The 15,044-nt window shown below is 42.4% G+C and overlaps 2 protein-coding genes across 2 annotated transcripts; both read right to left on the bottom strand.

Moving 5' to 3' along the window:
• Window positions 1–64: 64 nt before the first annotated feature.
• LOC115112755 (conserved oligomeric Golgi complex subunit 4-like) lies at window positions 65–11,251 on the bottom strand. The gene is given in 22 exon segments (XM_065013096.1): window positions 65–627; window positions 2,361–2,489; window positions 2,849–2,950; window positions 3,051–3,131; window positions 3,202–3,294; window positions 3,540–3,653; window positions 3,734–3,796; window positions 4,110–4,275; window positions 4,411–4,577; window positions 4,776–4,894; window positions 5,002–5,135; window positions 5,259–5,317; window positions 5,409–5,566; window positions 5,677–5,782; window positions 5,870–6,063; window positions 6,711–6,875; window positions 7,273–7,282; window positions 10,081–10,195; window positions 10,488–10,576; window positions 11,047–11,109; window positions 11,112–11,195; window positions 11,198–11,251. Coding segments are annotated over 22 exon segments (2,400 nt in total). The 3' UTR covers window positions 65–492.
• Window positions 11,252–11,517: 266 nt separating this feature from the next.
• On the bottom strand, window positions 11,518–14,965 carry LOC115113672 (probable ribosome biogenesis protein RLP24). The gene is made up of 6 exons (XM_029641586.2): window positions 14,807–14,965; window positions 14,276–14,389; window positions 14,093–14,165; window positions 12,316–12,379; window positions 11,975–12,060; window positions 11,518–11,829 (listed from the first exon to the last, which is right to left on the bottom strand). The coding sequence occupies exons 1-6, from the start codon at window positions 14,885–14,887 to the stop codon at window positions 11,759–11,761; spliced, it is 489 nt and encodes a 162-aa protein (XP_029497446.1). The 5' UTR covers window positions 14,888–14,965; the 3' UTR covers window positions 11,518–11,758.
• Between the last annotated feature and the right edge of the window lie 79 nt (window positions 14,966–15,044).

Here is a 15,044-nt window from a genome sequence, read left to right as displayed (position 1 = left end):
CAATATGATGGATTCCGTTAAAGGGCTGGGCTTTCAATATAAATTAATGACAAAAAAAGACATCTTCGAGAGAACACTTTAATATTTTACATTTAATATGTTACATAATATTTATTAATCCAAGCAAAAAGGCTCAAATCCATAATCCCACTGTTCCACAATCCCATAGTTCCATTACAGCTGTTACTCCTAGCTTTGATTGGCTGTATGAGGCCGCTAGAATTAGAAGTAGCATTAACTACAGATCTAGGATCAGATCTCACTACCCTCAAACCTAACTGCAACCATTTGGGGGTTAAACAAATATCTATCCCTGTATCTGTACTTAGGGGGCAACCTCTTCCTCCTCCTATGAGGCCAGCAGAGGTCAGAAGCAGCAGGGACTTCCTCTCAGGGGATCCACCTGCACATTCCTCTTTTTCCTCAAAGACCAATCAGCATGAGTCTAGTCCCATGTAACATGTGCACCAGCACAGTCTCTGGGTAGCAGAGTTAGAGGCGGAGCCTCTTGATGTCCTCACTGCGGAAATCGATGCGGAGCGCCAGAACCTGCCGGACCTCCGCAGGGGTCAGACGCCACGTTAGAGGACCAGAGTTCGGGCCCCAGTAATCCAAGGTCTCTGTTACCTAGAAACACAAAAACATACACAGTTCTGAGAACAGGCCTGTGTATACAGAGACATGAAAGTACAAAATGAGAGGTCAGTGGTAAATAGAGTGAATTCGGAAAGTATTTAGACCTCGACTTTTTCCACATTTTGTTACGTTACAGACTTATTCTAAAATGGATTAAATAGTTTCCCCCCTCATCAATCTACACACACACACACACAATACCCCATAATGACAAAGCAAAAACAGGTTTATTAAAAATAAAAAACTGAAATAATACATTTACATAAGTATTCAGACCCTTTACTCAGTACTTTGTTGGCAGCGATTACAGCCTCAAGTCTTCTTGGATATGACACTACAAGCTTGGCACACCTGTATTTGTGGAGTTTCTCCCATTCTTCTCTGCAGATCCTCTCAAGCTCTGTCAGATTGGATGGGGAGCGTCACTGCACAGAACTTTTCAAGTCTCGCCAGAGATGTTCGATCGAGTTTAAGACCGGGCTCTGGCTGAGCCACAAGGACATTCAGAGACTTGTCCCAAAGCCACTGCTGCGTTGTCTTGGCTGTGTGCTCAGGGTCGTTGTCCTGTTGGAAGATTAACCTTCTCCCCAGTCTGAAGTCCTGAGCACTCTGGAGCAGGTTTTCATCAAGGATCGCTCTGTACTTTGCTTCGTTCATCTTTCCCTCGATCCTGACTAGTCTCCCAGTCCCTGCCGCTGAAAAACATTCCCACATGCTTCACGTAGGGATGGTTCCAGGTTTCCTCCAGACGTGATACTTGGCATTCAGGCCAAAGAGTTCAATCTTGTTTTCATCAGACCAGAGAATCTTGTTTATCATGGCCTCTGAGTCCTTTAGGTGTCTTTCGGCAAACTCCAAGTGGCCTGTCATGTGCCTTTTACTGAGGAGTGGCTTCCGTCTCGCCACTCTACCATAAAGGACTTATTGGTGAAGTGCTACAGAGATGGTTTTCCTTCTGGAAGGTTCTCCCATCTCCACAGAGGAACTCTGGAGCTTTGTCAGTGACCATTGGGTTTTTGATCACCTCCCTGACCAAGGCCCTTATCCCCTGATTGCTCAGTTTGGCCGGAAGGCCAGCTCGAGGAAGAGACTTGGTGGTTCCAAACTTCTTCCAATTAAGAATGATGGAGGCCACTGTGTTCTTGGGGACCTTAAAATCTGCAGAAATGTTTTGGTACCCTTCCCCAGATCTGTGACTCGACACAATCCTGTCTAGGAGCTCAACGAACAATTTCCTTGACCTCATGGCTTGGTTTTTGCTCTGACATGCATTGTCAACTGTGGGACCTTACATTGACAGGTGTGTGCCTTTCCAAATCATGTCTAATCAATTGAATTTACCACAGGTGTACTTCAATACAGTTGTAGAAACATTTCAAGGATGATCAATGGAAACAGAATGCACCTGAACTCAATTTTGAATCTCATAGCAAAAGATCAGAATACTTTCGTAAATAAGGTATCTGTTTTTTTATATATATTTTTTTGTAAATTTGCAACATTTCTAAAAACATGTTTTCGCTTTGTCATTATGGGGTATCCCATAAATCATAAATATTTTAATACATTTTAGAATAAGGCTGTAATGTAACAAAATGTGGAAAAAGTAAATGGGTCTGAATACTTTCCGAATGCACCGTATGTGGCCCCATCTATGTGATTGTGTCTGGGTTGAGGATTGCTTGTGGGTTGAGAAATGTGTGAGTGTGTATACTGCAGATTACCCGCTCCAGGTTAAGGATGGTGGCCATCTGAGTCAGCCGAGCAAACTTGTCCCTAATAGTCCAGGTGGTGACAGTAGTGAGGTAGGCCACCAGAGAACGCAGCTCCTTATCAAACTGAAGCCCTCCCAGCTAAGAGACAGGTGCAATAAGGGGTTCAAATCAAGAGCATGAAACTGAAAAAAGGTGTCCAGACCAGCAATTAAATATTTAAACAAAGACCACATCAAAAATGATCAAAGGATCAAACAGAGAACATCCCAGAAAAAGAAAGAGGGGATACGTGGCCTGCAATAAAATGCTTTAGTATCCTTGCACTAAATTACAGCACACACACCGTCTAAAGAGGCAGATGCCAAGGGGAAAGAAGCTTCATCTACCATCCTTCTGGAATCATAAATAAAACATTAAAAGAGGGCCTCTCATCATTACACCACAGATGTGCATGCGGTAGGTGTGATGCCACCTTGTGGCCAGGCTTGGGATATCACCCTGCTGAAGGTGCACTTCAGGACGGTCTTCTCCATCTCCATGGAGACCAAACTGGTCATGAGGCTGGTCAGTGTGTCATAGATAACTGAAGAGAGCCCCGCCTGAGAGAACAAGACAGAGAGGGGGAGAAGAGAAAATAAATAGTTTCTAAAATGCTAATGTAAGATATTTATTCCTGAAGCTAAGCAGAACCATGGTTACCTTGAACTCTGCCATGAGCTGCGGGTTGACGATGAGCTGCTGGACCCAGGGGTCGTTGGCCTCGTACTCATTAAACTCCTCCTGCACAAGAAAACAGTACAGTCACACACTGGGGGGGAAAGGGTGTGGCCTAGTGTGTGTGTTTTTGTACCTCCTCTATGTTGTGTGAGATGGACAGGAAGCTGCTGATCCACGGTTTGACCTGAGGCTTGATGGCTGTGGTGTTCAGCTCCGTCAGGCCCTCCTGAGGGTCACAACTGAGTTAGTTCTACTCCATACAGATTAGACACACAGGTGACGTTTTGTAGTTGTATATTGTCTATGCATGTAAATTGGTACACAATTCAGTTTATCAAATAAATGTTGCTGCTAGCACTACTACTGTTACTAGTATTACTTGCAAAATGAGGTCAAAGACCCCCTTAACGCAACTGCACAGAGGCAGATCATGTGTCTCTCTGATCTGAGTATACTTCTGCATCCTCCAACCTGCAAGAGATCCTTGAACTTGCTGGATGTGTTGACCATGTCTGACAGACAGCTGTCAATCTTAGCTTGCTCTCCTGATCCCGCCCCCTGAGTGAACAACTTGGAGCAATCACTCTGAGAAAGAGAGAGGAAAACGTCATTATCTGTGGTATACTATACATAATGTGTCCTACTGAAATGTTACTCTTTAGCACCTCCAGGTTCCTCTTCAGAGTGGTGATGTTCTCGCTACACACCTCCACATTATTCAGAGTCACCTGGGATCGAAAGAAAGATGGGTGTGAGTGAATTTATGTGTCTGTTGTCTGTTCCGTGTTTATCATCAGGAATGCTGCCTTAGTGTGCTCTCTGTGACCGGTTTGGGTTTTAGACTGTGTCTGTTTCTTACCAGGAACGATGCCACGGCATTTTCTGTGCTTTCAATGCTCAGTTTGGCGGTAAGTGTTTGTGTGTGTCGGTCAGTGTTTGTGTGTGTCGGTCAGTGTTTGTGTGTGTCGGTCAGTGTTTGTGTGTGTCGGTCAGTGTTTGTGTGTGTCGGTCAGTGTTTGTGTGTGTACACAAGTCCCTCACCAGGAAGGCAGCCTTGGCGACCTCTGCGCTGTCGATGCCGAGGTTGTTGAACTTGCCCTGCTGCAGGCTGCTCTGCATCAGACTCACTGCACTGCTCACCCCACGCTGGATGTCCTGCAGCGTGGTCGCAGGGAAGCCCTGCCTCAGCTTATTATACAACACCTCCCTGAGAGAGACAGAGAGAAGGTGGGAGAGAGAAGCATGGGTTGGTGGAAGATGGAGAGAAAAAGGAAGGTGTGAGAGCTAGGAGGAGATTCAAATGAGCGTTCAAATGATTGATTGTGTGTCTACTACTGTCTACCTGAAGTCAGAGTCTAGCACTGAGGTTGAGTGGTTGATCATGGCACACAGGCAGTCAATGCTGGAGCTGGACAGGGCTCTGCTGATGCACTTCTTCACAATGTAGAAACAGTCATCCACCATGCTGGACGTCAGCTGACCCTTCTCATATGTATCCATTGCTACAGCCTAAGAAGAGAGGGGCAAAGGGAATTAATATAATCATTATTACTATTGTGGGGTTACATATGTATACTGTGTATCAATGGTAATCAAATCAGGGTTTGAGGTCGACAGAATTGCTGGTTTTCATTATTTTACTTCTAATGATGGGCTGATTCAGGGATAAATGAAACCCCTGCTGTATAGTTAGAAGTGGTGGCTAACCTTGCTGACGGTCTCCCTCATGTAGTACTCCTCCATTGGAATGTAGTAGCCAATCAGCTCCTGCATGAGCTGGCCCAGCATGCAGTGTTTCAGCAGTTTCTCCACATTATGCTTGTGCTCTGTAGCAAGAAACAAAGACAACCAAACTTACTAACACAGTCAACAACGTGTGTACAGGGTTTTATAAGTGTGTACGTTGAGTGTGTGTGTGTGCTGGGTGTCTTACCTTGGACGATGCCAGGTGTTGCCGTAGCATCCCCAACCTCAAAGTCGGCCATCATGCGACGGTGCAGGAATCTTAAGTAAAGCTCCGACCTGGCATTCATCAGAGTGACTTCCAGTAATACAGGATCCAGCTCCCTACACACACACACAGGTGAAACGCAACATAAATACGCATAGTACACATGCATTGTCCTCTACACCAAAAGATGACATTGAGTAATGCTGTTGAAATAAAGTGGGCTGAACTGTCACACTGACCTGGGTTCAATCCTCTCAGTGGGCACACTCTTCATCATGCTGCTCTGGACGATTTGAAACTGCAAGCAGAGATATTCAATTTAATAACACTTTCTTACTTTAGTCTGTAATTGAAAGATCTAATGAATTGAATGCAATCGACACACAGACCTTGTTGTGGTAGTCTCTCTGTTGGATGAACTTGTCAACTACTTTCTGGGCCTGTCGGTCACACTCCTGCTGCAGGTGAGTGATGAGAGTATACAGGTAGCCTGGACCGTAGTACGTCTCTACGATGGGCTGGTGGGTCTCCACAACACGAGCTATGCCTGAAACACACACTAAATATTTTCCAATTCTATTTTCCTATACATACACACAAACCAACACGTTTACAGACATGTCTAAAAAGACATCATCATTATGGTCAGTCTCTCACCCTCCAGCAGCAGAGTCAGGGTGTCAGCAAAGACCAGGGCAGCTCTCCTCTCTCCCAGCTCTCCTCCCACAGCCAAGAGCAGGTTCTCATCTGCTTTAGAGGCCAGCTGAGAGAGAAAAAGACAATCGTGAAGAAACAAATGCACAAGCATTAACGCTCACACACACACTATTGCATGGACAACCCCACTCACTTGGCTGCAGAGGTACTGGCCAAAGCGAGCCAGGCCTTGATCGTGGAGGTCAAGCAGAGGGATGATTTTAAAGAATCTTTCCACCTGCGCCAGATCACCCCTGGTAACAGCCTCATCCAGTCTGTCCACAACCAGGACTTTCAATCGCTGCTCTGCCACTTGAAGCATGGCAAGGCTAGCGTCCACAGCACTGCCTGAGCAGAAAATAGTATCAAAGACCGCACAGAACACGTTAGAAGGGACTGTGACAAAAACTGAAAGCAATGCAGATCTTACTTTCTGCACATTACCTGATGTGCTTCCCTGATTTCTTGAACTTCCCAATGCTTTTCAGTAACTTTGTGATCCAAATTAAAAAATGTTCTACACCTTTCCCATATTCAAGTCATTTGACATATTTTCTTATTACTCTTATGAACATAGAAAGAAAGAAATCCCACATCGGTGCATCCCTACAAAATATGAACGTCTAGAACCAGATAGAAAGTATGTAGAAATGATAATGGACCTTTCGATTTTTAAATAACTAATAATAATTTATTTTGACAAAACAAAATCGATCCCAAAACAACTGCGGCCCTCGGTTGAATTTAGAAATCCCGATGCGGCCCTCGATACAAAATGATTACCCACCCCTGCACTATCAGCAAGTGTGATGTGAGTAGAGTTGCAATGACGGGAACTTTCAATGAATTGCCTGGATTTCCAGAAATCCTGTTTGGAGGATTCTGGATTTTCAGCTCATTCCAACCGAGTTTTCTGGAAAATCAAGGAAATTATTAAAAGTTCCCGTAATTTTACAACCCTAGTTGTGAGTTGTGGTGGAACATAGGGGCCTTACTCTCTTCTCCTTGGCGACTTAGCTCAATGACTGATTGGTCGAGAGAAAGGTAGCGGTGGATGTGGGCGGCAGCCTGTTCATAGTCCTCATTGTGTAGCGCTGTCTGAACGCCGTCTGTACAGAACTTCAGGTCCAGGATGTCATCAGCCCGCTGGATAACCTTATCTGTGAACACACATACAAACAGCGCGTCATTATATCACTTACTGGAGCTGATCGGAACATCATTTTATATCCTAATCCCTCGGTTAACAGCCTATAATGCTGATTTGTGTACACACATACAGTGTGTGATTAGCTAGGTTTCCATCCAATTGCCGACAGATTTCGATGCGAATGTTCGAAAATCTGCATTAAGAAGATAATATGCATTTCCCCACCCGTGGGAAACTGATTTATTGCGGATAAAAATCAGTGCGTGGTAATGTAGTGCACACAAAATGTACATTTTCGCTTAAGTTGTCATGCACTGAAAAAAAATGGAAAAAAAAGTTCAATGTGTTTCCATCGCATTTACAACTAGTTTTGTCACAAAAACTGTTGCGATAAATAGCAAACGTGCACACTCTGGTCTTGGCACGTGCGCTCTAGCCAACAGTTTGCAGATACATCTAGACTAGTCTACATGAGATTATTTTGGATAAGATCGAGAATATTTTTATTAGTCAAATAGCAGTTAAGCATCGATCATCATGTCACCAGAATAAGACCTTCAATATTTATTGGAAAGGAGCATCAAGCTCTTCACCATGCACTTTCATCACCCTGTGAAGTTCATCAGAACTTACAGTTGAAGTCGGAAGTTTACATACACATAGGTTGGAGTCATTAAAACTCATTTTTCAACCACTCCAAAAATATCTTGTTAACAAACTATAGTTTTGGCAAGTCAGGTAAGGACATCGAGTTTGTGCATGACACAAGTAATCTTTCCAACAATTGTTAACAGACATATTATTTCACTTATAATTCACTGTATCACAATTCCAGTGGGTCAGAAGTTTACATACACAAAATTGACTGTGCCTTTAAACAGCTTGGAAAATTCCAAAAAATGATGTCATGGCTTTAGAAGCTTCTGATAGGCTAATTGACATAATTTCATTCTGGTGGAAAGCTGCTATAGACCACCAAGTGCAGTCAGTATCTGGATACTATTGGTGAAATGCTTGATAATGTATGTGATATCAACAGAGAGGTTTCTTTTCTAAGTGATTTAAATATTGACTGGCTTTAATCAGGCTGCCCACTCAAGAGAAAGCTTAAACTGTAACTCGTGCCTGCAACCTGGTTCAGGTTACCAGTCAACATACCAGGGTAGTTATGAACAGCACAGGAATGAAATCATCAACATGTATTGATCACATCTTTACTAATGCTACAGAAATTAGCTTTAAAACTGTATCCAAATCCATCAGATGTAGTGATCACAATATAGTAGCCATATCTAAGAATACCAAAGTCTGGGCATAATATAGATCACAAGTTTTGTAGTGATTCCTATGTTGTTGATGCAAATAATATTTTTGTTTGTCCGTGGTGTGTAATGAGGAGCAACCAGATGCTGCACTTGACACATTTATGAAATTGCCTATCCCAGTTACTAATAAGCATGCACACATTAAGAAAATGACTGTAAAAACGGTTAAATATCTGTGAATTGATGAGGAATTTAAAAATTGTATGGTTGAAAGGGATGAGGCAAAAGGAATGACAAATAAGACTGGCTGCACAACCGATTGGCAACCGGACTGCAAATGTATAAATCAGGTGACTAAACTGAATAAAAAAGAAGAAACTACACAATGAAACAAAGATAAATTACAAAGAATGATAGTGAAAAGCTTTGGAGCACTTTAAATGAAATGTTGGGCAAAAGGGCAAACTCAGCTCCATCATTCATTGAATCAGATGGCGAAGTCATCTCAAAACACACTGATATTACCAACTACTTTAATTATTTTTTTATTGGCAAGATTTGCAAACTAAGTCATGACATGCCAGCAACAAACGCTGACACTACACATCTAAGTATATCTGACCAAAGTATTATAGACAAGCCTTGTAACTTTTGTATTCCATAAAGTGAGTGAGTGTGGAAGAGGTGATAAAAATGATTGTTGTCTATCAACAATGACAAGCCACTGGGATCTGACAACTTGGATGGAAGATTACTGAGGATAATAGCGGACGATATTGCCACATCTTGAATTTAAGCTTACTAGAAATTGTGTGCCCTCAGGCCTGAAGGGAAGCAAAAGTAATTCCGCTACCTAAGAACTGTCAAAGGTCAAAACATATTGATACAACAGTAGCTAAGATGGGGAGAAGTCTATCCATAATAAAGCTCTTCTCTGCCTTCTTAACAGCACTATCAGTAAGGCAGGTTCTACAGGACCTAATTTTGTCACACCTGGACTGTTACCTTTATTTAACTAGGCAAGTCAGTTAAGAACTGTTCAGTCATGTGGTCAGGTGCACAAAGAGGGACTTAGGAAAACTGCAATTGGCTCAGAACAGGGTAGCATGGCTGGCACATGGATGTACACTAACATTAATAATATACATTAATAATAATAACAATAAATAATTCATGTTAATTAATAATATAATAATATGCATGTTAATTTCTCCTGTTAATTTCTCCTGGCTCAAAGTGGAGGAGAGATTGACTTCATCACTGCTTGTATTTATGAGAGGTGTTGAGACATGTTGAATGCATCGAACTGTCTATTTGAACTACTGGCACACAGCTCAGACACCCATACATACCCCACAAGACATGCCACCAGAGGTCTTTTCACAGTCCCCAAGACCAGAACAGACTATGGGAGGTGCACAGTACTACATAGAGCCATGACTACAAGGAACTCTATTCCACGTCAAGTAACTCATGCAAGCAGTAAAATTAGATTTAAAAAACAAATAAAAACACACCTTATGGAACAGCGGGGACTGTGAAGAGACAGACACATGCAGACACACACATAACATACGCACTATACACACACATACACATGGATTTTGTGTTGTAGATGTGGTAGTAGAGTCGTGGCCTGAGGGCACACAGGCCACAGCAGCAGCCAATGGGGATCCATAATAAATACAAACAAAAATATGTCAATATTAGCACATAAAGGCATTTCCCCCGCCATTTCTTACATTATTTTTTTTACAGACACAAAAAGATCCACCATGTCGAATGAACAAATGATCTGTTTGCATTTTAAAAAATTGTACCGAAACTTCTTGTTTCCATCACAGCTGATTTTTTAAAATATGGTATGACTTCACTCGCATAAAAACTGTGGATGGAAACATGCTTTCTGTGAGTGAGTCTATGTGGGTGTAAATAGACTGTAGACAGTACCTTTGCCAGGTCTAGCTGGCGGACTTTACTGCTGACATTCTCTGCCAGGCTGCACGTGAATGTGATCATGCCAGACAGCTGACTGGCATCTCCTCCTATCAGCTGCAGGTTGGGCCTGGGGGACAACGTGACAGGATAATTGATATTGGATTAGACATGGTATTTCTCTCAATAGTTTACAGTAGCTTCCACAACTAATCTCCTTTCCTTCATCTATAATGATCGGAAATTGTTGAAATTACAGTGGTGAATGTCTACCAGATATCACTTTTCCCAGAGTCCATCTCTTCCACACCAGTGCAAATTAAGAAAAGGAGATAAGGAAAGGAAACCTCTCTAGATTATTGGGATGTAGGGTATGTACTCATAGACAGTGAAACTTCTCTCACCCTCTCTAAAGTACACACACTTCACCCATCCTTTGAAGAGCGAGCATTTTGGTGTCAATGTTCCCCTGCTGCCCAACCAACTTCTCCAGCTTAGTCTCCACCTTTTTCTGTGGTAGATGAACACACAAAGTCTCTCTCTCTCACACGCACACACACAGGGAGCGCTCTGTGGCTTCAGGCATAAAAGGTTGCATTCAATAGATAACGGCAATGGATAATTAAGCAATAAGGCCTGAGAAGGTGTGGTATATAACCAATATACCACGGCTAAGGGCTGTTCTTAAGCACGCAGTACCTGGACACTGTCCGTAGCCGTGGTATATTGGCCATATACCACAGACCCCCGAGGTGCCTTATTGCTATTATAAACTGGTTACCAACGTAATTAGTAAACTTTTTTTTTTTTGTCATACCCGTGGTATACGGCCAATCAGCATTCAAAGCTTGAACCACCCAGTTTATAAGGCAGATAGAATATTATGACAGGGAATTATGTTTCTGGTTTAGCTAGCTATGCCAACACAGTCTAGGGGTACATCTTTGCATCCCTACAGCTGCCCGCTGGGTGAATTCTCACCTCCTCGGTGCAGAGCTGCTGGTAGACCCGCTCCAGATCATCCAGCTCCGTCAGAGCTGAGATATAGCCTCCATGCTCACGGCAGATACACATGCAGAATCACATCGCTTCACTACTATGGGGCTGCTCTCTGCCATCGTTGCCTCACATAAACAGAAAACGTGCCACTTCCCCGTTTGCTCGCTCCGTACCTGCACCGGCACATTTCCTGGAACCGCTAGGCGGCGCTTATTTAGCCGGATTTAACAAATGAGGATTTCTGTTTGATGCATTCCTTTCTCATAATTCACTTCTAAACAATTATCTTGCCATTCAATTCCCTCTGTGCCATGTCTGTACTTGAAGTACTGGAATTCAGTAGGTCTCCACCAAAACTCCCAATAAATGCAATTCACTTCAAACACATTTGACAATGTGCCATTTCAAAGTTCATGTGGATGAATAATATCAGGAGGAATAACAAAACAAATATTTGTCAGGACACAAGACTTTATTAAATCCAACATATGACAACACTCTCCAAAATTATTTTCAAAGTGTTTAATATTGTGTTAGCACTCCGCAACTGCATTGGGTTGCACTGCTATGTCTCCTTGTTTCTTCCCAGACTGTGTTGTCCAGAGTTTGGTAAAGGATAGTCTATGGATGTTATGAATAGAGCCAGTGGTTGTTTTGTAGGTCTCTATTTCAGCAGAGGCCCAATAAGGACTTGCTAATCGTCACCCATTTCCACATCTTCTTGTAACTTCTGCACCATCTTCTCCTCCAGAACCTTGGCTTTGCCTACACATGGAAAACAAATTGATTAGCAAAATTCTATATTTCATTTATGTAAACTCAAAGTGGAAGGAATGCCATCACCTAATATAGATAGATATACAAACAACGTAAAATACTAAACAGCAACAAGGGAAATCAGTGAACTCACCTGCATGTGGGGCTTTGATGAGGTGAATGTTCTTCTTCACTTCGTTGATGGCTTCCTCCTTTTCCAACTGCTTGCCCTTCTTCAGTCTGATCAAGAAAGGGAGAGGAAATATGGCAAAATCAATTTGAAAACAGACTCCAATACTTGGCGATACTGGCCTTTGTTATTTTCCTGTAACTCATAGTAATGTTATGAAGCAGGAACTGTGTAATTAAAGTTTGACTCACTCAACCAGATTTTACAGAATACTAATATTATCATTATAAAGTTGGAAGGCCCATGTGGCCAACCATTTCAAATTGAACCAGGCTCTTATCTGTGGGAGGAAAGCTAGGGCTCACCTGTTGAAGATGAACTGTGCCTGTCGTTTCCGCTTTATTCCTTCCACCTTCCTCATTGCCTCCACTGAAAATAGCAAAATTAGTTGGATTTAACAGATCAACAAAGCTATTAACAAACCTTAGCAGTTAGCTACATCGGTCTTGATGTAGCTGTAGAAGTAACATACACACCATAAGTAACATGTGTCATTTAAATTGCTCTTGCTGCTGGTGATTCTCTGATCCACCTCTACGCAGACGACACCATTCTGTATACTTCTGGCTCTTCCTTGGACACTGTTAACTAACCTCCAGACGAGCTTCAATGCCATACAACTCTCCTTCCGTGGCCTCCAACTGCTCTTAAATGCAAGCAAAACTAAATGTATGCTCTTCAACCGATCGCTGCCCACACCTACCCACCCGTCCAGCATCACTACTCTGGACAATTCTGACTTAAAATATGTGGACAACTACAAATACCTAGGTGTCTGGCTAGACTATAAACTCTCCTTCCAGGCTCATATTAAGCATCTCCAATCCAAAATTAAATCTAGAATCAGCTTCCTATTTCGCAACAAAGCATCCTTCAGTCATGCTGCCAAACATACCCTAGTAAAACTGACTATGCTACCAACCCTTGACCTTGGCAATGTCATTTACAAAACAGCCTCCAACACCCTACTCAGAAAATTGGATGTAGTCTATCACAGTGCTATCCGTTTTGTCACCAAAGCCCCATATACCACCCACCACTACGACCTGTATGCTCTCATTGGCTGGCCCTCGCTTCATATCCGTCGTCAAACCCACTGGCTCCAGGTCACCTATAAGTCGTTGCTCGGTAAAGCCCTGCCTTATCTCAGCTCACTGGTCACCCGCGCAGCATGTACTCCAGCAGGTATATTTCACTGGTCACCCCCAAAGCAAATTCCTCCTTCGGCCGCCTTTCCTTCCAGTTCTCTGCTGCCAATGACTGGAACGAACTGCAAAAATCACTGAAGCTGGATTCGTATCTCCCTAACTAGCTTTAAGCACCAGATCACTGTACATAAGCAATCTGTAAATAGCCCATCCTACTACCATTATCACCATATTGTTATTTATTTAGCTCCTTTGCACCCCAGTATCTCTACTTGTACACTCATCTTCTGCACATCCATCACCCCAGTGTTTAATTTGCCATACTGAAAATAATTGACACAATGGCCTATTTATTGCCTTACCCCCTTATCCTACCTCATTTGCACACACTGTATATAGACTTTCTCTACTGTATTATTGACTATTTGTTTATTCCATGTGTAACTCTGTCGCACTGCTTTGCTTTATCTTGGCCAGGTCACAGTTGTAAATGAGAACTTATTCTCAACTAGCCTACCTGGTTAAATAAAGGTGAAATATATATATATTTTGACCTGAATAGAGTATGAAAACAACTGAAAGATGAAAGTGAGGGCAGGGTTGTAATTAGTAAGAACCAAACAGACCGAAGTAGAGGCACCCATTAGAGGTGTATTGATTACACCCAAATCTGTTGCAAAATGTTTTGTCTGTGTTCACTCCAAGCAGAAAACGATTTGCAACGAAAAATATAATTTATATTGGACAAATTTAGGTAGGTCCTTCCCGGTTCCATTCCATTTGTTTGGTTCTTAAACGGTAAACAGTTTCCGTTGCAAGAAGTACTGAAAACAGCCCTGACTTACCCAGTAAGAAACACTAGTTTTCATTGCAAAATGTTTTGCTACTGTTTGCACTAATAAATACACTCCTGAACTTTAGCCATAACAAGTACCGGTCTTGCTCCACAATTCCCTCTGGTATTTGACAGCCACATTTCTGCGCTTCTCGAACTCCAGGCAGTTATCCTGTGTTGGAAATAAATCAGTAAGAGACTCAAGGGCAAATCGTCTATGATGGTTTTTCAATCATATCACATTCCATTTCACATCTTGCATGGGTGGACGTGGGAACTCACCACTGTCAATTCCTTGCCAGACGCTTTCCTGAAAGCCTTGGTCCATCTGGTTTTTCTTGGGTTACGTTTCTTCTTGAAGTTTTTGAGGCATTTTGATTTACAAAACCTGAACGTCTGAGAATACATTTGAGTCATTATTTAATTTATACACAAGGTAGCAGCAACAAGAACTGTTCCATGTCTGTTCATGGAGAGACCCCCTCAATGTACGAGAAACAACACTACTACAGCTTTATCAATGCCAATGTCTCCACTGCTGAGTGAGAGACTTCACAACAATAACAGGCCTGGCTGGCTAAGAAACTGCACTAAAACGTTGAAATATAGCTAAGAGGTGAAAAAAACTAATAGGTTATCTGGTATAGTTGGGCACCCGGGCTTATACTGCCTTATGTTACGTAGCTACAGATATTTGGAAGGAAAAAAAACATCCCAGCTGACAAAACATGCTAGCTAGCTAGCATAAAATCAGCTAGCATATTAGCATAGAAGCCGTGAAAGCAGAAAGGAGGACACAAAAACAAGTCATACCTTGCAATCGTTCCGCACAAACATCGTACCGTGCCCGGGATACACAGGTCCCGAGCAAAAGTAACATTTTTCAATTCGCATCGTTAGACCTCTTGATTATTTATTGCCCATGTGTTATCCGTGGTGGAATGCGAGTGGCAGGATTTTAAAAGGAAGTTACGATGTACTATTTCCGGTAAAGATATTTGTTTTTACTCGTTACAAACTGCCCCCTAGTGTGTAACTAGATACGTTTCTA

Source organism: Oncorhynchus nerka, linkage group LG28 (genome assembly GCF_034236695.1).
Source record: "Oncorhynchus nerka isolate Pitt River linkage group LG28, Oner_Uvic_2.0, whole genome shotgun sequence".
Lineage (NCBI taxonomy): Eukaryota > Metazoa > Chordata > Actinopteri > Salmoniformes > Salmonidae > Oncorhynchus > Oncorhynchus nerka.
This window is presented reverse-complemented; position numbering and strand designations above follow the sequence as displayed.